Source organism: Oryzias latipes, chromosome 2, assembly GCF_053564925.1.
Source record: "Oryzias latipes strain Hd-rR chromosome 2, Olatipes_Hd-rR_3.1".
NCBI classification, from domain to species: Eukaryota; Metazoa; Chordata; class Actinopteri; order Beloniformes; family Adrianichthyidae; genus Oryzias; species Oryzias latipes.
In genome coordinates this window covers 26,064,943-26,089,574 of record NC_136238.1, presented here as the reverse complement: position 1 = coordinate 26,089,574, position 24,632 = coordinate 26,064,943, and the positions used below count along the sequence as shown (strand labels likewise).

Genomic DNA, 24,632 nt, shown 5'->3' with positions numbered 1-24,632 from the left:
AACAAGAACATAGAAAATAGAATTCTTCCCCCGGTTGTGCCCATCCGCCTGATCCTCCCCGTTCTCACCCAAACAAATGTTGCACACAGGCACATGGGGCTCCGGGAACTGGATGGGTGGGTTATGCTGGCGGGACTCACTGGGGGTGTCTCTCTCTGGGGTCGTGTCGGCGCCCGCCCTCCATTTCGCTTTTACTTGCATATTAGACACCCTGATTAATCTAGGGCATTTTGGAGAGGGTCTGGTGGAGGGGGTTCACGGTGAAACATCCGTGCTCACCTTTCACTGCCACCCCAAAATTTTAACTTCCCCTTTAGACACACACACTGCATGCTAGCAGCACACAGCAAATACACACCACTAACAGAGAGAACCAGGAGTGGGGGGGGGCTCTGCGGCTTGGCCCTATTTTACCTGCAGCACACCCACACCTCCATACATGGGTGCAGTTGGCCGGTCTTCACCCGCCTTGTCCTCTCAGGGCGGCAAGGCTTGTGGTATCCTGTCGGCTGCGGTGATGGACGGGCATACGGCGCTGGGGGTCGGTCGGCTGGGGGGGGGTTCTGCGTGGCGGCCAGATGAATGTGAGTATGTGTGCGTGAGTGCATGGGTGGGACGGACCTGGGGGCTGGCTCGCTGGGACCCTCTGGGGCTTTCCCTCCCCATCACAGAGAGGGGAGGGCACTGAGAGGGTTGGGGAGGGGGGCTCAGATAATATGGCAGGGGAGGGGGGTTGTAGTGTGTAGGGTTATGGGGGGTGGCTGTGGGTGCTGCGTGGCGATCTCTGGGTTGCTCGGGTCGTGTGCCGGGGCTGGCTTGTGGAGACGGGGCGCCGGTCGGGTGGTGAGAGGCTCATGGGTTCTGGGGGCCCTGGCTTCATCCTTGGCCCTTGTCTCGGTGTCCGGCGCCCGGTGGCCCCCACGGCTGCCGCCTGGTACGGCTAAGCGCTCCTGTCCTGTGGCCCGGACACCGGGTTCGCTTATGCATCTGGGCATTGGGGGGGGGGCCCTGTAGGGGGGCCTTTCTCTGCGCCTGGCTGGTTGGGTGGGTGGGCGGTCCCCCCCCCCCCCTCCCGGGCTGCCTGGGTCCCGATGGTGGGGGGGCTCCTGGCCTGGGGGTCTCTCCTCCCCTCTCCTGGTCTGGCTGGTCGGGCTGGGAAGGATCTGGTTCCCCTTATGAACACACGGTTCACGTCAGCAGCATGCATGTATCCCCACCCCCACGTGCACACTGCCACACTGCTCCCTGTCTGCTTCATCCCTCCTCCTAACCCACAGTGTATTGATGGACAGATTTTTTTCACTCATCTTAGTGTCAGATTTTCACCTTTGATGTAATATTTGTCTTTCCAGCAGATCTGGTAGAATTGTTACAACTTAAAATAATAACTTATTCAAATCAGTGCTTGTATCCCCCAACTTTTCACCTTTCTTCCTTTTACTCTCTTCCACCCCCCACACATTCTTTCCCTCTCCCTTCCACACACACACTAAATGTAACAAATAAATACAAAATAATACAACAAAAAGGGGTTTATACAAATCTAGACTCTGGCTTCTAAAGTTCTATAACCTCTTTTTATGATAAAACCTGTCCAACACAAAAGGCATTCAGCTCTAATCTGTTTGCTCAGCTGTTGGACGTGAGAAAAAAAAAGAAAATATAATATAACCCCTGTTCTCCTCTACAAGATGAAATGTATTTATTTCAAAAAGCACAAAAGCATCTGTAATCATGTTTCTGTTTCTGTGGTGGAGGTCAGGTGAAGGGGAGGGAGGGGTTGCTCCTGGATCTTTGTCTGAAGGGGGTGGGGGGGGCTCTTGGATGCCTGGATCGGTTACTGCTCAGTTTGCCCCTAGCTCTGGGGTGTGGGGGGGCCTCCTGCCTCTGCTGCAGCGTTCAGTGTGATCAAGGTTCACTCTGAGAGACTCACATTCATTCAACACACCTGCTTGTTCACCTTTACATAAATACAGACATGGGTGTTGGTGTTTCTCTTTTCTACCACCCCCCCTTCATGAATATTGGTATATGAATATTGTGTGTATCTGTCTATGTGCAGAAATCCTGGGAGATAAATCTTTGATTATTGATGTATGATTATACTTCCAACCTGTAAATAGTTGTGTGCTGATTATTTTATGTAATTTACTGACGACACTTTTGTGTTTTAACTTTGTGATATTGACTACCCCCCCACTCTAACCCCTTTTCCCCCATCTCTGTTGTTGTTTCTCTTTCGGCTTTTCCCATCAGGGGTCGCCACAGCGAACGAGTCGCATGGTAAACTTGGCAATGTTTTACGCCGGATGCCCTTCCTGACGCAACCCTCTCAAAGCAACCGGGCTTGGGACCGGCGCAGAGGTAGGGAGGGGAACAGGGAGCAGCCCGGATTTGAACCTGGGTTTCACGGACGGAAGGTGCCGCAAACCAGCACGAGCTAAACCGGCTCCCACTTTTCCCCCATCTCTGACATCCCAAAATTGTTTCTTTCTCTCCACTTTTTTTCTTTTTTCCGTCCAACAAGGAATGCATCCAAATATCATTTTCATAAATAAAGCTTAGCCTCAAATCCAGAAGGGGTTTATTCAAATCCAGACGGGCTTAAGGCGCTTTGATAAAGCGCTCTGGAATCCAGCTATGGTGTGCTAAACGTCAGGTCCAGAACGGAAGATGCCATCAATGAAGTCTGTCTGTCAGCAGCAATCCAACGCTGATGGGGTTTAGCTTGTGGAGGATTTGAATGTTCATTTGCTCTCAGGTTGGTTCTGTGCTGGAAGCCCCAACCCTCAGTTCAGTCAAGTTAGAAAGATGCTAACCAGCTGTTCCCTCTGTCACCATGGAAACACGGACCGCTTTAAAGTGGGACAGGATTTTCACGGAGCGGACTTCTAGACGTGGAGGATAAATACTCCAAGATGAATTCATCAGACATGAATCAAACAGTCTTTTCTACATAGAACAGAATGAAATCCACTGTGTTTTAGCAGCGTCTGTAGCATCACAGAGACGGTGTTCCACCAAAAACTGGGACCTGTCACATGTTGGTTCCTGGTGACAGAGCTGCAGCTTTAATGTCAATGATATAGAAGAAGAAGAATCCAAAACATTGGACTGTTTTCATGTGATCACATGGAAGCAGAATTAGGAAATCTCTAGGAAATCTGTCCTTGTTTTGTCAGCATGTTTGAATTGGAGTTTACAGTTAGACGACAATAAAGACGTGTTCAGACCAAGAAATTACTTTGATGTTATTTTCAATAAATAAATCAGAAAAAGTTCAAAAAGTAAAACCTCTAAATATTTCTGTGGCCGGTAAAAGATATGTTGTCAAAAATTAAATGTCATCTCCTGTGTGAAGGTATTTCAGTTCATTAAAAACTGACATAAATGAGTAACGCTCACTGCAAACTGTGCAGAAGGCATGTTCTTTCTAAAACTGGAAATAGCACCAACCTTTTTTATCACCTGAAGCTGAGTCTCCATTTGATAATTCAATAAAAAAAACATTTCATTTCCTCAATATAAAGCAACTTTATTGGAGTTTCATTTGTCATTGGTCTTTTTGAGCCAAAATACGGAGCCCGTGTCCTGACATTAAGATATAAAAATATATCTTGTTCCCACAGATTAATATCTTGTTCCCACAGGTTATTATGTCGTTCGCACGAAATACTATTCCGTTCCCACAAGATACTATTCCGTTCCCACAAGATACTATTGCGTTCCCTCAAAATACTATTCCGTTCCCTCGAAATGATTAACTCGTGCGAACGCAATAATTATGTCGTTCGAACGCAATAATTAATCCGTTCGAACGCAATAATTATTCACGTCATAAGTCATTCACGCGGATATGCTCTCTGTACGCCGGCAAAAGCCGCTTTCAGCGGTAACTTCCGTGTCTCTGTGACCCATATTCGTTCAAAAAAGGAACATGAAAAACAAAAATGATCACTTTATTACCGTCTCAATGAATATAAGAAAAATATCAAAAGATTTATGATAACTAGGCTGCTTTGTCATACGATAGCTCCTGCTAGGCTACTACTAGCTCCGCCGCAGAGCTCTCTGATCATATATGCCGGCATTTGGGCAACTGGCTGGTCTTGTCAGACAGCTGATATTGTAGTTTAGGGTCGAATAGGAATAATAATATTCAGGACTTGTCTTTTATTAACTTTAGCAGTCAGTATCTTTACATTCGAAGGCTATTAGGCTACATGCTAACTGACTAGCCGATCATTTCCTGTTATTAATTTACGTCATAGATTTACAGCAGATACCTTCACATTTCTGTCTGTGTGTGTCTCATTACATTGCATTGAAGACACGGAGGATGTTTAGAGAACAGATTTATTTATTTTAAAAAGCACAGAAGCATCCATCGTATTCACGTTCACATCATCTGGTACGCCCTCAGTCATCTTGCTGCAAAAGCCGCTTCCTGCCGCTACTTCCGTGTCTCTGTGAGCATTCAATAGGGGTAAAAATAAAAGCAAGAATGGTCGATCTGTTATTTTCTCGATGAAAATCTGAAAAATATCATATTAAGCTGGATGCTTCGCCTAAAGCACTTACCTTTAGCTTGTAGCATAACAACAATAGCAGTACGTCCCATTTCCCAGAGTGCTTTGCTGCCAATCACTAGCCAATCACCGTGTCCCTGTGACCAAGGTCTAACAACAAGACCAATAATTGGCCAGTGATTGGCAGCAAAGCACTCTGGGAAACGGGACGTACTGCTATTGTTGTTATGCTACAAGCTAAAGGTAAGTGCTTTAGGCGAAGCATCCAGCTTAATATGATATTTTTCAGATTTTCATCGAGAAAATAACAGATCGACCATTCTTGCTTTTATTTTTACCCCTATTGAATGCTCACAGAGACACGGAAGTAGCGGCAGGAAGCGGCTTTTGCAGCAAGATGACTGAGGGCGTACCAGATGATGTGAACGTGAATACGATGGATGCTTCTGTGCTTTTTAAAATAAATAAATCTGTTCTCTAAACATCCTCCGTGTCTTCAATGCAATGTAATGAGACACACACAGACAGAAATGTGAAGGTATCTGCTGTAAATCTATGACGTAAATTAATAACAGGATAAATGATCGGCTAGTCAGTTAGCATGTAGCCTAATAGCCTTCGAATGTAAAGATACTGACTGCTAAAGTTAATAAAAGACAAGTCCTGAATATTATTATTCCTATTCGACCCTAAACTACAATATCAGCTGTCTGACAACAGACCAGCCAGTTGCCCAAATGCCGGCATATATGATCAGAGAGCTCTGCGGCGGAGCTAGTAGTAGCCTAGCAGGAGCTATCGTATGACAAAGCAGCCTAGTTATCATAAATCTTTTGATATTTTTCTTATATTCATTGAGACGGTAATAAAGTGATCATTTTTGTTTTTCATGTTCCTTTTTTGAACGAATATGGGTCACAGAGACACGGAAGTTACCGCTGAAAGCGGCTTTTGCCGGCGTACAGAGAGCATATCCGCGTGAATGACTTATGACGTGAATAATTATTGCGTTCGAACGGATTAATTATTGCGTTCGAACGACATAATTATTGCGTTCGCACGAGTTAATCATTTCGAGGGAACGGAATAGTATCTTGTGGGAACGGAATAGTATTTCGTGCGAACGACATAATAACCTGTGGGAACAAGATATTAATCTGTGGGAACAAGATATATTTTTATATCTTAATGTCAGGACACGGGCTCCGTACCAAAATCCTGAAGAAATCAAAACAAAAGGCTTTTCCAGTGAAAAACTGTCTTGTACAGTGTGTGGTGACGGTCCACTGTGGAAAATGACTGTTTGTGGAACATTGAGATGTGCTCAGTGATTTTGGTTTAGGACACTTTGGTTTCATTTCAAACGTTGGTTTCTCCTAAATCTACAAACTCTCTCCACAAACTTTCTCCTAACTCTCAGGGATTCCTGCTGCTGGCAAAACTCACAGCTCAAGGAACCACTTCATGAATCAGTCACACTTTGGAATGAACTTTATTGAACAACATGTCATGGTCTGGAAGAAGCTCCAGTTCCAGCTGACAGAAGTCTGGTTCTGATCCATCAGATCTCACTAGCAACAGAACCAAACCTTCACATGTTGCAGCAACAGTTTCCATGTTTGGGAGGATCTTCTGAAGAACAGCTCAGTTCCAGATCACATCATGATGTTTGATGTTTTCTTCATTCCAGGAAATCATCTGTGTCTCCTTTGATCTGTGCTGAGTCAGCACTTTGACTTCTTTTCAACTTTAGATCCATCATTTACAATCAAGAATTTACTGATAAATATTATTTATTTACAGAAAATAAAGAGTAAATGTATTTATCATCCAGCAGAGATTGTGGTGTTTGTAAGTCTTTTATTTTGAAATTCCTCAAGGATGATCATCATGGTGGGATTTCTAGATCTGCATGAACTCATCCTGAATCCAAAAGACACTGGAGCATCAAAGAATCCAGCCCATCTCTGCCAACATGAGGCTCTTACTTTGAAAAGTCTCAGACTTCCTGCAGGGAAACAGGCTTTCTGCTGCTGCACTGACAGATGTGCACGAGCTTGAAAGAGCTTCCTGACTGAGGAGCTGCAGACTTTCTCCTGCAGAGCAGCAGCTGACTTCAGCGTCGTCATGGTAACACCATCTGCTGCTGCTTCTGGAAACGTCTTCAAGGCTGTGGTGGGACTTTTTGGTCTGGAGGACAGATTCTCTGAGCAAATGCTGCTTCAGCTTCAAGCTTCAGCTCTTTTCTTCTGGCAGAGCTTAGAAGAAATGGAAACCTCCTTTGTTCTGACTGTTTGCTCCAAATCCCAGATTCAGGAATTCCTCCAAGAAGTTCAGCTCAGAGATCATCAGCAGAGAAAAGCCTGAAGTTCTGATGGAAAATGACAACAGAACATGATCAATATTATTGATCCACATGGAATCCAGAAGAAACTCTGAGGTGAAGACATGAAGACACAAGCTTCAGAGACATGAGGAGAAGTCAGAGTGGATTCATTCTGGACTTTCTTCTCACATCTTCTCTTCAGAACATCTTTGTCTTTGATCCTTCAAATCTTCTGAAATCTGATCATCCATGGATTGTTTTTGTGGGATCAGATCCAGAGTTGCTGAAAGTTCTGCTGCCCTCTGCTGGTCAAAGTGTCCAAACAGCAGAGAGGAGATTCTCTGGGATTCATTGGAGTCCAGATTCTCCTGGATGTGAACAGTCTCTGCTTCTGGAACAGAAGAGTCCTTCTCAGAGCAGCATTGAGGATCTGTTCTGTCCGGCTGAGAGCGCTCCCTGCTGGTAGGAGACAGAACCACATCAGCTGCTTTTCTTTGGCCGTTCAGAAACAGTCTGGAGACTCTAAAAAACCTCCACTTCCTGAAGCAAACGGATGCAGAGCATCATGTTTGATCCTCTTCCTTCAGAAACGGCTCCATTGTTCCATCGCTCAGCAGTTTGACTAAAGCAGCTGAGAGTCTTGATGCAAACAGACCTCAGCAGCTCATCCAGAACGCCATGACAGAAGCACGTGCAGCAGCACGTGCACGCTCCCAGAGAACAGCAGCTGATCCAAGTCCTGACTTTGAGGTGAGACCTTTCTGTTCTGCTTGGACCACACTTCAACATGAACTTCATTTCCCATCATTCCATCTGTCAGGAGAGAACAGCTGCAATCAGCTTCCTTCAGGAATGACTGCAGGTAGAAGGATCTTTCATTCTTCAGCACCACCAGGACCCACATCCAGCCCATCAACAGCCAGAACATCAGTGACATCAGCGTCTGATCTTCATCACATCATCATCATCAAAGGACCACCTCTATGTTTTTACAATCTGATGGATTTCAGTCTTTCTGCAGCTTCTCATCAACTGGATTGTCAAATATTTCCATTTCCTGTTTTCTGTTTTAAATGTTGAAGAAAAATCTTTCCAGTTTCAAAAAGATGAGACTAATAAAGTTATGGGAAAGAGGCTGTCTGCTGCAGGACCTGTGCAGTTGCATTGTGGGTAATAATGTTCTGTTTGGGATATTTGCTGGATTCTGGATGTTGACAGTTGTGTTGGTCTTGATTGTTTAGCGTTGTGGTTTGGATGTTTGTTGTTATTTGTAGCACAGCTGAGTAGGTTCTTCATAGACAACATGTTGCTCTGCCAATGTGCCTTTGGGCCAACTTGATTGGGCTGTTTGGAAGAATAATGAGGATAAATGAGAGCCTCCATCAGATCACGTTTCTGCTTTTTTTCAGAACTGCATCTGAACCTGAAAGCTGTCTGTCATATTTATGCAGCCTTTTCAATAGAAACTGAACAAAACTGCTGATTCAATTGATTTCTCCATTATGTTTGTGTCTACTTTGTGGGGCCGGTTTAACGTTGTGCTGGTTTGCGGCGCCTTCCATCCGTGAAACCAGGGTTCAATTCCTGGCTGCTCCCTATTCCCTTCTCTGCTGCTGTGCCAGTCCCAAGCCCGGTTGGATTGAGAGGATTGCGTCAGGAAGGGCATCCAACATGAAAACATTGGCCAAGTTAACCATGCTACTCATCCTCAAGGGAGTGATGTTTCGCTGTGGTGACCCCTGATGGGAGAAGCCAAAAGTGAAAGAAGATTTATGTCTACTTCATTCTATCTTTCAGTCACAAACACACTGGTTATACTTTAGCTTTTCCCTTCATACTATTAAACCTGATAAAACATGTATGGGGCTGTTTTCACTGCTGGCTCTGTGTGTGTGTGCGTGTTTGTGTATGTGTACACACAAGTGAAGAAAACAAAGAAACATTTCAGTTCAACATTATATTTCTGCAGACCTGCAGACAGTGGAAAAATAGTCAAATAAAAACAGGAATAACAGTTCTTCTAATGTGTGATTTTTTTCATTGATATTAAAACAGGGATTCAAATATTAGAAAGCTGAAAGATCATATTGTTCATCAATAATGCATTATCCAATACACAATCTAAAAAATAATTAAAATACAACATTGTTATATTTCTCGGCAGTGAGGAGGCCATTTGATATTCTCTGCATTTTGATTCTTAACTGCACTGTGTGACCCTTGTCCTATCCTAGGCACTTTAACATTGGGAGTTGGGTCATCTAGACCCACTAGACAGTGCGCTAAACGTTTTTTTTAATGACTTGTGAACCTCACTGGTGTCTTTGGATTACATGAAATCTTTCCACCTTTATCATGGTAGGAATAACACGTCAAAGTAAGGGTGGGGTCATCTAAGATAGCACCAGGGTTACCTGAGTTGTACTTACAAATACACATTGGTATTTATTGATTACTTTATTTTAGTGTAAACTTACACTACAAAATATCAATTAGAATACCAATAAGGTACCAGAGTGAAAAGCAGCAGATTAAGAGGTGTTAATAGATAAAATCTTAACGATATCTATCTCTACTAGATGTTTACTCTAATAATTCCAAACAACTCATTTCTATTAACAGGTACAACTAAAATAATTCATTTTGTGAAAAGTTTTACATATTTTGTCAGCAGTAAAATTCATTGTCTAGTATCATTACACATATATTGAAATGTATTGATCATTTACTTTTTTGCTTTTGATAATTGTGGCTTAGAGAAGATGAAAACCTAAAAAAGCTGTCCAAGAAAGTCAGGATAAGACAAGACAAGACTTTATTGAACCCATGAGGGCAATTCAGTTGTTACAGCAGCCAAACAAGAAATATAGCAGTTAGAAAAACAAAGAGTCTGTACAAATTAAAATAGTAATAAATAAATAAGTAAATCCAGCAGCAGTTTCAACAGTGCTAAACTGTATCATTATATAGCCTAACTGCTGTTGGGACAAAGGACCACCTGTAGTAATTCATATATCAAAACAACCAAAGTTTTTCGTTTTTTATTTTTTAGAAAAATGCATTTCTACACAATCAATACTCACTTGTGCCTCCCTCTAATGAAGTTACTGCATCAATATGGTATGGAGGCCATCAGCCTGTGGCTCTGTGTACATGAAATGAAAACTCAGGTTGCTATGGAGTTCATTAGAACATTGGGGTTTCACCCCAGAAGTTTTGAGCATTAAAAACTTATTTTAACATATTTAATTTTTTGAGATACAGAACTTTTGCCCTTGTAAAATAAAGCCTTCTGCTGTGGTACAGAGGTTGAGAGGTTGACCTCTTATCAGAAAAGTTTAGAATCTAGAGTTTACAATAGATCCTTACATAGTCAAGAAGAAGTCTTGCAAGTTCTCATGTGTGCGTTGAGATTAGATACTTGACTAAAATGTTTTTTACATTCTTTACAAGAAAAAGGCTTTTCTCCTGTATGAGTTCTCATGTGTGTTTTGAGATTAAATGCATCACGAAAACGTTTTTTACATTCTTTACACAAAAAAGGCTTCTCTCCTGTGTGAGTTCTCATGTGAGTTTTGAGATGACAAATTTGACTAAAACTATTTTTACATTCTTTACACGAAAAAGGCTTTTCTCCTGTATGAGTTCTCATGTGTGTTTTGAGATTAAATGCATCACGAAAACGTTTTTTACATTCTTTACACAAAAAAGGCTTTTCTCCTGTATGAGTTCTCATGTGTGTTTTGAGATTAGATGCATCACGAAAATGTTTTTTACATTCTTTACACAAAAAAGGCTTCTCTCCTGTGTGAGTTCTCATGTGAGTTTTGAGATTACATATTTGACTAAAACTATTTTTACATTCTTTACACGAAAAAGGCTTTTCTCCTGTATGAGTTCTCATGTGTGTTTTGAGATTAAATGCATCACGAAAACGTTTTTTACATTCTTTACACAAAAAAGGCTTTTCTCCTGTACCAGTTCTCATGTTTGTTTTGAGATTAGATGCATCATGAAAATGTTTTTTACATTCTTTATAAGAAAAAGGCTTTTCTCCTGTATGAGTTCTCATGTGTTTGTTGAGATTAGGTCTGCAACTAAAGCTTTTCTCACATTCTTTACAAGAAAATTGCTTATCTTTTGCATGGATTCTTGTGTGAATTCTGAACAGAGATTTGTTACAAAATCTTTTATCACATTCTTTACAGATATAACATCTTTCATCAGACCCAGTTTCCATGTCAGACGGGTTAGTAATTATTGTTGAGTTTTTACCAGACCTGATAGAGGAAAGTCTCTCTTCTTTTGGATATTGTTTGTATTTCTTACCAACATTTGTTTTCATGGGATTTTTTTTAACATCAGAGTCACACTGACCTGCTGACACGTGAGAGCTGTCCACACTTTGGACTTGACTTCTGTCCCTCCTCTTCCTCTGATCTCTGTTCTGTGGGCCTGTCTCTTCATCTGTAGTTGATGTTGATTCTTCATGTTGGTTTCCTTCTTCATCCTGACTATCAGTTACATTAAAGCTCTGCTGATTGTTTAGATCTGCTTCACTGTTCTCGTCTTCCTCATAAGTAGGAATCTCCATCAAGGTATCAGTCTCCTGCTTCAGATCAAGCTGATCTTCATCCTGACTGATGTAGAGTTCCCCTGGTTCCTTTTTAATCTGTGGAAGTTGTGGTTCTTCCCGTTCTACTCTGAAGCTCCTCTGATGGATGCAGAGATCTTCCTCTTTAGTCATCCAACACTGGAGGAGGTCTGCAGGGACACAAGAACAGGCCCTTTAAATTTTATGGTGACTTTATGTATTGTTAAGTAACAGTAAGAAATATTGTAATATCATTCAGAATATGCACAATAAAAAACTTAATTTTTTTAAAATACATTTTTTTGTTTTCTTTAGCACAACAGTATTAAACTGCGGCTAAAACTGCGGCTAAAGCTGCGGCTGGGTCTGTCACACAGGCATCCTCCCACATGGGATCCCAACGGGATATAGACACCGTTAACAATAATCGAAGAGCACATGCCCGTAAAACAAAACAATTAAACAAACCGGTATAAGTAGAAATTATTCCAATGTGTCAAGAACCGAAACGAAACACAAATAAGTGCACAAAACACAAATGGCGAGCTGAAAAGTCAGCCGCCCTGGTGCTTGGGCCACGTCAGCTTATGTGTCCGTGCCTCCACCGCAGAGGGGCGGGGCCGACGCTGTAGATGGAGAGCCAGGCAACCCAGGACGACCAGGGGATGACGTCCAACCTAAAATAAAGGAGATGGGCCAATCGCCTCCCAGATACCACCGCATTCAATTAACATAACTAACAATCCAAAGTGAGGAGAAAGCTCAGCCACCCCCGAAAGGCTCGGCTCGTAACATTGTTTTAAAATAAAAATGAAATTACAGATAAGTAATTCATAAATGGTACAAACAGGTCTCTAATGTCATCTAACTGTATACTAAAATTAAATCATGCTGAGATAAATAGGACAGATTTACTAGAAAGGGGACGGAGGGATGACAGAAAATGTACTTTTAACCTGATTATGTCTCCAATTATTTTTAAATGAAATTACAAAAAAGAAAACAGTCTGAAAACAAATATAATGTTTGAGATTCTTGCCATTATTCACAGTAAACATGCAGGCATCTATAGTAAATGTTTGACACAGTCTCTGAGACTTATTTCAGCACAACACCAGCTTTGTAATGTTAGGAATTACACCGTTACATTCACATGTCTGTTACTATATTTATTTTATTTAGAAATCACCTCCAGAACCAGGAAGTGAACATAACGATAGTGTGGAGATGAAGATCAGAGACACACTGACCTGCTGACACGTGAGAGCTGTCCACATTTTGGACATGACTTCTGTCTCTCCTCTTCCTCTGATATCCGTTCAGTGGGTCTGTCTCTTCATCTGTAGTTGATGTTGGTTCTTCATGTTGGTTTCCATCTTCATCCTGACTATCAGTTACATTAAAGCTCTGCTGATTGTTTAGATCTGCTTCACTGTTCTCATCTTCCTCATAAGTAGGAATCTCCATCAAGGTATCAGTCTCCTGCTTCAGATCCAGCTGATCTTCATCCTGATTGATGCAGAGTTCCCCTGGTTCCTCTTTAATCTGTGGAGGTTCTGGTTCTTCCTGTTCCTCTTTCATCTGTGGAGGTTCTGGTTCCTCCTGTTCCTCTTTAATCTGTGGAGGTTCTGGTTCCTCTTGTTCGTCTTCAGTTTGTGGAGGTTCTGGTTCCTCCAGTTCTTCTTCAGTTTGTGGAGGTCCTGGTTCCTCCTTTTCCTCTTTAATCTGTGGAGGTTCTGGTTCCTCCTGTTCCTCTTTCATCTGTGGAGGTTCTGGTTCATTCTGTTCCTTTTGAATCTGCAGAGGTTCTGGTTCCTCCAGTTCCTCTTTAATCTGTGGAGGTTCTGGTTCCTCTTGTTCCTCTTTCATCTGTGGAGGTTCTGGTTCATTCTGTTCCTTTTGAATCTGCAGAGGTTCTGGTTCCTCCAGTTCCTCTTTAATCTGTGGAGGTTCTGGTTCCTCCTGATCCACTCTGAAGTTCCTCTGCTGGTTGCAGAGATCTTCCTCTTCAGTCATCCAATGCTGGGGGAGGACTGCAGGGACACAAACACAACAAGGAACCTTTTATACGTTTACAGCACTTTTGGATAGAGCTGTGACGCGGTGATAAAGCAGCAGGGGGCACAGTGTCACGGTTAACCGTGTGTCGTATTTTCCCTGAGATAGAAACTTCTGTTGTAGAATCAGTGAGGATGTGTGCCGCTGAAACCGCACACGCGTGTGAGTAGGGAGCACGCCTCGTGCAGCACAGAGGCAGTGACAGACGTGCGCAGCCGAAAAGGTCAGGTGAAAGCCGTGTGCAGGGAGAGAAGGAGAACAAGTCTGAACACAGGACTAGCAGAAAAAGTAAATTATCAGCAAAGATAAATGTGTTTAATGCGTTTATTATAGTTCCAATAACGCACCATATGCAGAATTAAAAGAAAAAAAACTTTCAAATAAAAATATGATGAGGTCATCACCACGGTGATGCGGTTATCATGACACCCGTACTTTTGGATTTTGTCAAGCACCAGTAAAATCAGTGATCATTGGAGAAAATGTCTGAGGAGTCTGGAGGACCAGAAGAGACTGATTGAAATGAATATATATGCAGAGGTGGGTAGTAACGCTTTACAATTACTTACGTAACTTAAGTAATTTTATTTGTATAGCACAATTCGTACACAAAGTCAAACAGGAAATGATTGGTTTATCGCCCGGAGAGTAAGTTAGTGTAGAACCACCACTGAGTGACAGGCGGGTCCCCAAAAAGAAAAGCATGAAGCTCAAAGGGCTTCTCTGTCCCTGTGTCCGAATTATTGCCATAACCCCTATATAGTGCACTATATAGTGCGGTCGCCATTTGGAAGTGCTGTCCGAATCTACAGTTCAAAAATCGAGTGGACTAAAAATTTCCCAGAAGTCTCTATGAAAAACCAGTGTGGATCGATGCTCACTCGATTGGCGAATATTGACCAGAATGCACTGCGTTCGGACCAGAATGCAATGCGTATGAGCCACAATGCATTGCGTTTGAATTATTCGAAAATGGCAGCTGGTTGGGCAAGGAAAACAACCTAAACATGTAAGTATATTAAAAAGTATCTAGTATCTGTTGTAAAATATATTTGTAAATACGTAAGATGATGTGTTTAATATGTTATATTCTTCAATCGACAACCTACATTGTTTTGAAGCTCATCAATTTCGGTAATGCTAAAGCTAACACTAGCGCGAATTAGCGCCGAAGGCTAAAAACAAATGCTAGATATAACATCAAAAAGCAGTGATTTCTAACCGTAGTCATAAGTTATTAACAAATGTTTTAAATGTGTTTATATATGTAGGGACAGACGAGGATGAGGAAAATCTGATCCATCTGTGGATGGAGAAAGATAGCCTGTTTGTTTTCAGGCAAGCTCGTGCCGGATGAGTCTGAGTTAGAGACACTTGATCAGATTTGTCTTTATTTGTTAATAAACGGTTAATCGTTGTCATAAACGGGGTAAAGGTTTTTGTTGAAAGAGCAAGAAGGGAGGAAGAGCGACAGGAGAGTCCGTTAAGCTTACATGAGTTGAAAATATTTTTCAAAAATGTTATGTTGTCGTTGTTTTTCCAATTATTTTAATAAATGCCTAAACAAAAATGGATTATTTACATGTATTATTTAAATCTGAGCCATTTTTAACAATCTCAAAAGGATTTTCATATAAATATCAAATGTACATATTTACAATTTCGTTTATAGATGTCAACATTTATTTTTATACATGTTAACAATAATTGTGGTCTTCCAGAGTCATGTGTCACAGTTGGAGCTGAAAGGAAAACAGAAATTTGTCCTCGCAGACAGACGCCACTTTGCTCGTCCTGCTGGTTCCTGGTGTCATCCTGGTGGCCAGGGCATCCAGAGGAAATCTTCTGATACGTCTGCTTCTCCTCCTTCCCGCCCTGTGATGCTGCATATCTGCTCGTTTTCGGTTTGATCTCACGAAAAAGGGTTGAATTATTGCCAGGAACACGGACAGATTCATATTCAAAGCTATTTTCAGTAAGGTAGAAGAGAAAACTACAGAAAAAAATGCCTCCTTGCAAGAGCCCGTAAATCGTTCACTGGCACAAAAATATTTTTTTTTTTGCCATGGACAAATATCTTGGGGGTTTATTTCTGAGCAGATACATTAAGTCAACACCAATGTGTTTGTAATTTTATTATTTATAAATCAGCTATGATCAGAACACAGCAGATTAATAAATAGTCTTCGCCTCCAGACCAGGTGGTGGCGGTAATGCGCCACTTTGTTTTCGTGTCAAGCGCCTTATGAACAACACCCGAAAGAGAAAAGTAGTGAGCATGGGTGTCCGAATTGCTTTGAAAATTCAGAGGACTATATAAAGAACTATATAGTGCCGCCTTATATAGGGTTTTAGTAGATAGGGGCTGTGTCCGAATTCCTACCCTAATCCCTAACTACTAAAACCCTATATAGTGCAGCACTATATAGTTCTCTATATAGTTCTCTGAATTTTCATAGCAATTCGGACACCCATGCTCAATACTTTTCTCTTTCGGGTGTTATCATATGGCGCTTGACACGGAAACAAAGTGGCGCACCTGGTCTGGAGGCAAACTACTTCTAACGCGGAGAATGACACCTATTTGTGAAAGTAAAAGAATAATAAATATGAACATTTTTTACAAAGACTATTTATGAATCTGCTGTGTTCTGATAAAGGAAAACGTGGCTGATTTATAAATGATAAAATTACAAACACATTTGTGTTGATTTAATGAATTTGTTCAGAAATCAACCCTCAAGAAATCAACCCTCTTTTTTTTACCGCTGAACGATTTACTGGGTCTTGCGAGGAGGCATTTTTTTCTGTAGTTTTCTCTTCTACCTTACTAAAAATAGCTTTGAATATGAATCTGTCAGTGTTCCTGTTGGCAATAATTCAACCGAAAACGAGCAGATATGCAGCATCACAGGAGAGCAAGGAGGAGAAGCAGACGTCTCAGAAGATTTCCTCTGGATGTCCTGGCCAGACATAACAACTTGTGAGTTAAACTTAAAGTTTTTTTTAGTTAAACTTAAGCATTTGTCACTAATTGTGCTCAAGGTTACACAATCTGCTGGGTAAGACTTTAACATTCTTTTTCAACATTGGATTTTGGAGTTGTACAGTCTAACTACATGAAACACTTGTGAATTCAAAGTTTAGTCATTTTTATTCAGAGTCAAACCATATCACTCGTTTAAGACCGGATTTTCGGCAAGACCATCGAGCATCTGGTGGAGCAGCTTCGGGTTCCTCACACTCTGGCGTGTGGCACATCTTATGGTGTGGTAACCAGAGCCTTTGACATGCCACGGTCCACTGTGAGTGACATTGTCCACAGGACGGCAGACCGCATCCTCCAGCTGATGAGCAGGGTCATCCAGCTTCCCAGTGTGAATGAACTGCCATTAGTCACCTCTGGTTTTATAGCAGCTTGCTTGGTCTTCCACCTTCCAAAAGGTCGTGGGGAGCATCGATGGCTGCCACATAAGAATAAAGGCCCAAAAAGAAAATGCAGCTTGTTATTTTAACAGGAAACTTTTTTATTCCATTGGACCAGCCTGTATGTGACTCTAATGCCAAATTTATAGATATTTTTGTTGGGAATCCAGGATCAATCCATGATTCACAGGTTCTACGTAAAAGCCCAATTTATGTAAATCAAACATTACCCACCTGAAGGATCCTTTTGGGTGATGGTGGGTATCCCTGCATTGCTCATCCTATCACGCTGCTGACACCCTACAGGGAACCCATGAGGAATGTGGTTGAGGCATGTTACAACAAGCACCACTCCAGAACACGCTCTGTGGTGGAGAGAGAGCATTTGGCATGATAAAGATGAGGAGGAGAGCAATTTTCTGGGGGCACTGGAAGTAAAACCAACCTTTGCAATGAAAATCATTGCCTGCAGTTCAATTCTCCACAATCTGTGCATCAGCGAAGGAGACTGCTGGGAGCCACTGCAGGACGACACCAGGAACATGCAGGACGAGCAGAGTGGCGTCCGTCTGCAAGGACAAATCTATGCTTTCCTTTCAGCTCCAACTGTGTCTCACATGACTTTGGAGGACGACAATTGTTGTTAACATGTGTAAAAATAAATGTTAACAAAAACGAAATTGTAAATAAGTACATTTAATATTTATATGAAAATCCTTTTGAGATTGTTAGAAATGGCTCTGATTTAAATAAAACATGTAAATAATTCATTTTTGTTCATGCATTTATTAAACAAATTGGAAAAACAACGGCAACATTACATTTTTTGAACAATATTTTCAACTCAAGTAAGCTGAACAGACTCTCCTGTCGCTCTTCCTCCCTCCCTTCTTGCTCTTTCCTCCTCTCCTCTCCTCTTTCAACAAAAACCTTTACCCCAATATGACAACGATTCACCGTTTATTAACAAAGACAAATCTGATCATGATCAACAAGTGACTTGACTACCATCCGACACGAGCTTGCCTGAAAACAAACAGGCTATCTTTCTCCATCCACAGATGGATCAGATTTTCCTCATCCTCGTCTGTCCCTACATATATAAACACATTTAAAACATTTGTTAATAACTTATGACTACGGTTAGAAATCACTGCTTTTTGATGTTATATCTAGCATTTGTTTTTAGCCTTCGGCGCTAATTCGCGCTAGCGTTAGCTTTAGCATTACCGAAATTGATGAGCTTCAAAACAATGTAGGTTGTCGATTGAAGAATATAACATATTAAACACATCATCTTACGTATTTACAAATATATTTTACAACAGATACTAGATACTTTTTAATATACTTACATGTTTAGGTTGTTTTCCTTGCCCAACCAGCTGCCATTTCAAACGCAATGCATTGTGGCTCATACGCAGTGCATTCTGGTCAATATTCGCCAATCGAGTGAGCATCGATCCACACTGGTTTTTCGTAGAGACTTCTGGGAAATTTCTAGTCCACTCAATTTTTTAACTTTAGATTCGGACAACGAGGAGGAGCTAAGATGGCGGTCCGTGCAGTCAACTTTTTGTGAGCTGCAACGGTCCGGTCCCAAAATATCCCTTTTGACCTCATTTTCAAACTGCTGAACTAGTTTTGCTTTGTTTGTTTTTTTATCACTCTCAAGTCTTACCACTGTAAAGAGACAAGAACGAAGTGGGAAAAACAACAACAACAGCAATATTAAGAGCCCCTAGAATGCCACGGGAAAAGCCTGTATCGGAGAATCCAACTCCCGCATCCAAAAACCCAGAGATGACAACACATGACCACGAATACGCCATGGAAGTTTCCTCGCTGTCTGCTAAAAGAAAAACCCCGGTTACACCCACTAAACCCTCCGTTCCACCTAACAAGGTACCCGTCTCTAACAAAAGTGATGCCGAGTTGTCAGCATTAACTGCCGCCATCGAAAAACTAACGGCGAGATTTGACGACTTTGACGGAAGACTTCCGGAAAACTCTGTGATTTTGGCTAATCTGAGGAAGATCACTGAGGTAAACGCTGCTGATATAAAGGACTGTAAATCCAAAGTGCATAATTTGGAAAAGGAAGTTTCTGTGCTGAAAAAGAAAATGATGACTTAAAAGAGAGGGTGGTGGAGATGGAGCGATATAAACGGCGCTGGAACCTGAAGTTACAAGGTTTGAAAGAAAAAAGCGAGGAAAACACCCGCAAAGAAGTCCTGGAGTTCCTGGCAAAGATGGCGCCACAGCACACATCGGTGTTGGAAATGGTTGTGGATACAGTACATCGGCTGGGGAGGAAAGAAACCGGGAGGCACCGCCAAATCATCATCCAGTTCTCCATGAGGCACTACCGCGACATCTTCTGGAAGGTTTCTAAGGATGCAAAGGTTTGTAAAGAGCTGGGAATCTTCTTCAAGCAGGATTTCTGCAAATCTGACCGAGAAGCAAGAGCTGCTGTCTGGCCCAAAATGGAGAAAGCGAGAGCTGCGGGACAGAACGTGTACTATCGGGGCCACATCGGGTACGCCAACGGAGTCCGTCTGTCTCCAGACTAGCTGTGTTTTATTTATTCTTCTTTACACGTTTGGAGTTAATTATCATAAATGCTTTGTTGTTTAAAGCATAAACCTCATTTGCTCCGTTTTTTCCACACCTTAAGTTCACAGAGGAAAGTCAAACTCTGTTGTTGTTAACTTGAACGTTATAAGGTCTAAAGTTTTTTTTTCTTCTAAAAGTTTGAGGTATAGTTCTGATTACAACGTTGTTTGGGATCTGAATTCCAACCGCTCACTTTCACCTTCAGTAACTAGCTAATAAGTAAGTAACCTTTTGTTCATTTTCGTGTTATTGTTTTTTTGTACTTCATGTCTAATTTGTTTCTTTTGTTTCTTTAAATGTTAGGGGTTTACGAGACAATGTAAAAAGAAAATCTATTTTCCTATTCTGTAGAAATGTGAAAGCCAGCTGCATTCTACTGCAGGAAAGTCATTCTGTTAAAGCAGACCAACAGTTTTGGTCTAATCAATGGGGAGACAAAATCCTATTCTAACTAAATATTTAAAACTCCCCATTCCTCCGAAAGCCAAGGAAGTCCACTTTAAAACCTTTTCAGGTATTTACCCTTCCAAAGAATTATTAAGAAAATGGTTTGGAATTCCTGAAAATTGTTGTTATTTTTGTCATGTGGAGATTGAAACAACTGAGCATCTTTTCTTTGAATGTTTTTATTCTGATGTCTTTTGGAATAGTTTACATTATTGGCTTTTCCCCAAGATTCCACTTTTAGCAGACTTTTCTATTAAGGATATCATTTTTGGGTTTAATTTAGAAAACAAGAACACAGAACTTATTCTGAATGTTGTAATTATTTTGGGTAAATTCTATATACATAAATGTTGTTTCCTTAAAATCAAACCTTTTTTTTTACATTTCATAAAGAACTCTGCTCTTTTTTTTCATCTGTAAACTTCATGGAAAACAAACTTGCTATAGAACTTCAAAGTATCATATGTAAATTGCAGCTTTTTGATAACCCCCTAAGCTAAGAATCATTCAAATATCTATGTAAACCGCCTTTTTATTTATTTTTTATTTAATGTCTTGTATTTATTTATTATTTTTCTGTATTATTGGTAAAAAGTTTACTTTTTTATCGTGCATTTGTTGTTTGTACATGTCCAGTACTTTTTTCAATGGTTCTATACTTTGCATAATTGTATACAATTGTCTCAAACTGTTAACCTCATTTGTTTTTTCCAATTAATTAAAAAAATGAATAAAAAAAGATTCGGATAACCCTACAAAATGGCGACCGCACTATAGTGCACTATAGGGGTTAGGGTAGGAATTCGGACACAGCCTGTTTCTTTGATGAAGGTGACATACCTATGTGGTGTAGCTGCAGCTGTGGTTTCCAGATGACATCCAGCAGTCTGCGCTGACGACAGAGCTCCTGCTCGTACTGGACGATGGTTCCTTCACAGAGTCTGCAGATTTCTTCAGCAGCAGCAGCTAGTCGCTCGCTGATCAACTCTCTCAGAGACTGAAGGGAAGACATGGTTCCTGCTCCGATCTTCAGCTCCAACTCCCACAAACACCGCCGTCCTCTTCACTGCAGCTCCGATCGATCATCTGCTAGTCTCACAATCACAGCAATCCACGTTGTCTTTCCGTTCAACACTTCTTCACTCATTTACGACACTTTGGAAAATGCTGAGAGTTCCCACACGAACCACGTATCGTCCTTTCTGTCCAAAAACCTCACAAACGTCCCAACAAAACACCACCGTCCTCTCAACACAAGCTAACGCTGCCGGCCTGCTAACAAGCTAACGCTGCTAGCGCCTCGTGCTGTTTACTTCCGGGTCACGTGCAGAAACTTTATTTAAAAAGAAACGCATAAACTGCTTAACTGGACCTCAAAATGGTTCAAAACGCTTTCAATATTTTTTAAAAACAGTTTTAATTGATAAACTGATAAAGAAAAGAAAAAAATACAAGGAAAAAAACGTTTTGAGCAAACTATATGAGCGCTGGTGTGATGTCATCACACTGTAATTAATTACGGTCTTCAGATTTGACTCCAAAGCGAATCTCAGACTAACTAACCTTGAAACGTTTATTTATGCTTTTTCCTAACAATAGTAGTGGATAAAGGAATCTTTAAAGTGAACAAAGAAAGGCAATAATTGTGAAAAGAGAGGTTTCCTCGATTTCAATATTTATTAAATTCCCATAAAAGGGAGCCGGTTTAGCTCGTGCTGGTTTGCGGTGCCTTCCGTCCGTGAAACCAGGGTTCGACTCCGGGCTGCTCCCTGTTCCCTTCTCTACTTCTGTGCCGGTCCCAAGCCCGGTTGCTTTGAGAGGGTTGCGTCAGGAAGGGCATCCGGCGTAAAACATTGCCAAGTTTACCATGCGACTCGTTCGCTGTGGCGACCCCTGATGGGAAAAGCCGAAAGAGAAACAACATTAAATTCCCATAAAAAAGTATTAAAAAAAGGACATTTAAATCATTTCAAACATTCAGACGCTCTCTGACTGAGTTCGTGTCTGCACAGAAACCTTCAGGATTATCTTCTTCCACACGTCTTTCACTCTGAAACTCTCTTCTGAATGTGGATCATCTCAGTCAGACGTTCAGCAGCATCAGAGCCGTGCATGTGCTCCTCCTCATGAGTCCTGAAGCTGCACCGTCAGCTGCAGAGCTTCAGAGCTGCTTCCTTCTCAGACTTTCCACTTTCTTTGGCTCTCTGGCTCTGATGCTGCTGCTGCTGCAGAAAAACCAGCAGCTGCAGAAAAACTCTGCAGAGACTCACAGAGAGAGGATGGAGGCAGCAGATGAAGCTGCTGCAGACTGACAGCTGATGGAACTGAAGCACTTTCTACATTCTAGTTCCAAATGTTCTACAGAATCCATCAGAGGTTGAAAGTCTTCCTCAGTACTCGAGTACTTTAGTTCAGCAGCTCCTCTTTTCCTCTAAGGTGAAGCTTCATGTGGACGACTTCTTCTTCTCTCCTCTTTTCTGGAGCTTGGGCTCCATGCAGTCTGATCAGCTCTGATTTGGGCTTCAGTTGATGTTTGTGATCAGGAACTCTGGATTCTTCTTAGAAGGAGACGTTCTGCCTCTTTAGCAGAGAGCAGAACGTTGATCTGATCTGTTGGAAGCCACTCCATCCTGAAGCTGCACTGCTGAGTTCCTGTCCACCAGGGGGCAGTGTTACGGCTTTGCCTGCCTTATTATTCTGCTCATCTGTCAGGTTGGGACTTCCAACACACAAACATTTGACCTTTTCACTTCATAAAAAAGTTTGTTAAACACTTTGGTGACTTTCATATTTATAAAAACATTTTTTATTTTTTATTTCTGTAATTATTGGTCTAAACTTTTCTTCCTGAAGGCTGAACTGCAGCTTTCCTCAGGTCTTTCATTTTCTCCATTTTTCTCTCCTTTTCTTGTCTTCCAGCTCACCAGGCATGACCTAGACGGCGCCCTCATGTGGACGGATGAACACATGACAGAGGGGAAGGACAGAACTGCACAGCAGGGACGAGCAGAGACCTTTGGGTCACGTGGAGCAACAATAAAAACAGTAGAAACTCCAATAAAACCAGTAGAACCAGACTGGAAAAGCTCAAGAATAACAGGTTGATGCTGGTCAGACGTGCACACACAGGACCCTAGGGGGGTTTGAACACCTGCCCTTTCTGCCTCCTATTCAAAAGTGTCCTCTTTGTTTTTAATGAACATGAATATATTTCTGTTCAGCTGCGTCCACACTGTCCGCCTCTCTTTCACCGTGTGGATAATTCTCTGCTCGCCGTCTGTCCACAAATGTGTTCCTGAGCTTGACGCCGCCTGTGGGCGGAGCTTCCAGCTAATGTTTTCAGCCTGATGGCGACATGGAGCGGTGTCTGTGTTTCTGTCATTTCCACTGCATGAAGACACGGATGATGCTGAGAGGTCAGGTTTCTGGATGATGAAGAGTTCTCCAGAATCATGGGGAATCACGTCTCCGTGTCTGGATCCTTCAGATTCTCTCCGTTCAGTGATCTTCTCTCCTGATGAGTCTGAAAGACGGACGCTTCCGCCGTCTTTCCGTCTCTCTGACCGACTTTGAAGGCTTGCTGTCCCATGTTAACCCCAGAGGAAAACTACAAACCAGAATCAAATCAGGGAGCTTTTTCTGATGGTCTCCATGGGAACCAGAAAGCTAAAGTTCAGGAGATGATCAGGCTGTCTTTCCATCAGCAGCAGCTCTCTGTCTGGCCGCCAGCTCTCCTCCTGGAGCCGCATAGCCAGATCAATGCTCCAGCTCCATGGGCCCTGCAGCAGACTGAAGGGTGAAGCCGCCTTTGGCCAACAGCAGGCAGGACGCTTCCTGAAACCCCGCTGCCCCCAAAGGGAACCAGCAGGTGAAGAGAATGAATGGAAGTTCAGGAGAACCATAATAACAATAATAATAATACATTTTATTTAAAAGCGCCTTTCAAAACACCCAAGGTCACCGTACAAAGTTAGAGGTAAAACACAATAAAATAACAACATGTTAACAGCAATAAATAAATTGGATTCATTAGTAAAATCAGCTGACAGAGAATGTGAAATCGTGCTCCGGAAATGCAAGCTTAAACAGATAGGTTTTTAGTCTGGATTTAAAGATCAAAAAGGAGTCAGTGTTACGGAGGTCTGGGGGGAGACAGTTCCAGAGTTGGGGAGCAGAGCGACTGAAGGCACGGCTCCCCATGGTGACCATAGGGGCCGGAGGGACAGAGAGCTGAAGGGAGGAAGAAGACCGAAGAGAGCGAGAGGGAGTGTTAACATGGAGGAGATTAGAGAGATAGGAAGGAGCCAGGCTATGGAGGGCTTTGAAAGTGTAGAAAAGGAGCTTGAATTTAATCCTAAAGGCTACTGGAAGCCAGTGCAACTGCTGGAGAACGGGAGTGATGTGATGGAAGGAGGGAATTCTGGTGATGATGCGGGCAGCTGAATTCTGGACCAACTGACGCTTTTTTAGAGTTTTGTTGGGAAGACCAAAGAGAAGAGCATTACAATAGTCGAGACGAGAAGTGACCAGACTATGAACTAAAATGGAGGCGGAGTGGATGGTGAGGGAGGGGCGGAGTCGATTAATATCGCGTATATGAAAGTAGGCTGACCGAGTAATGCTATTGATGTGGGAT

The 24,632-nt window shown here is 42.0% G+C and overlaps 1 protein-coding gene, 1 long non-coding RNA gene and 1 pseudogene across 6 annotated transcripts in view; 1 reads left to right on the top strand and 2 right to left on the bottom strand.

The window, feature by feature from the left end:
* LOC144987741 (uncharacterized) overlaps positions 1-22,978 on the bottom strand; it is a 44,117-nt pseudogene extending 21,139 nt beyond the window's left edge. The window contains exon 1 of the transcript XR_013651408.1: positions 20,837-22,978. The product of XR_013651408.1 is annotated as an uncharacterized LOC144987741 (transcript). The remainder of the gene's footprint in view (positions 1-20,836) is intronic.
* On the top strand, positions 1,844-5,011 carry LOC144988308 (uncharacterized). The gene is made up of 2 exons (XR_013652172.1): positions 1,844-4,772; positions 4,887-5,011. It is a non-coding gene; the product is annotated as an uncharacterized LOC144988308 (long non-coding RNA).
* LOC144986893 (uncharacterized) lies at positions 4,343-20,804 on the bottom strand. 4 transcript variants are annotated; one of them, XM_078935528.1, is made up of 4 exons: positions 17,168-20,799; positions 12,700-13,482; positions 11,233-11,619; positions 4,343-8,594 (listed from the first exon to the last, which is right to left on the bottom strand). In XM_078935528.1, exons 1-4 carry the CDS (start codon positions 17,475-17,477, stop codon positions 8,554-8,556), a joined length of 1,521 nt encoding a protein of 506 aa, XP_078791654.1. In that variant the 5' UTR covers positions 17,478-20,799; the 3' UTR covers positions 4,343-8,553. The 4 variants fall into 4 exon arrangements, with proteins under 4 accessions (XP_078791654.1, XP_078791653.1, XP_078791661.1 ...); XM_078935527.1 differs by lacking the exon at positions 4,343-8,594 and having other exon boundaries at positions 8,798-11,619; positions 17,168-17,298; positions 17,379-20,804; XM_078935535.1 differs by lacking the exon at positions 4,343-8,594 and adding an exon at positions 8,798-10,000 and having other exon boundaries at positions 17,168-20,798.
* Positions 22,979-24,632: the final 1,654 nt, after the last annotated feature.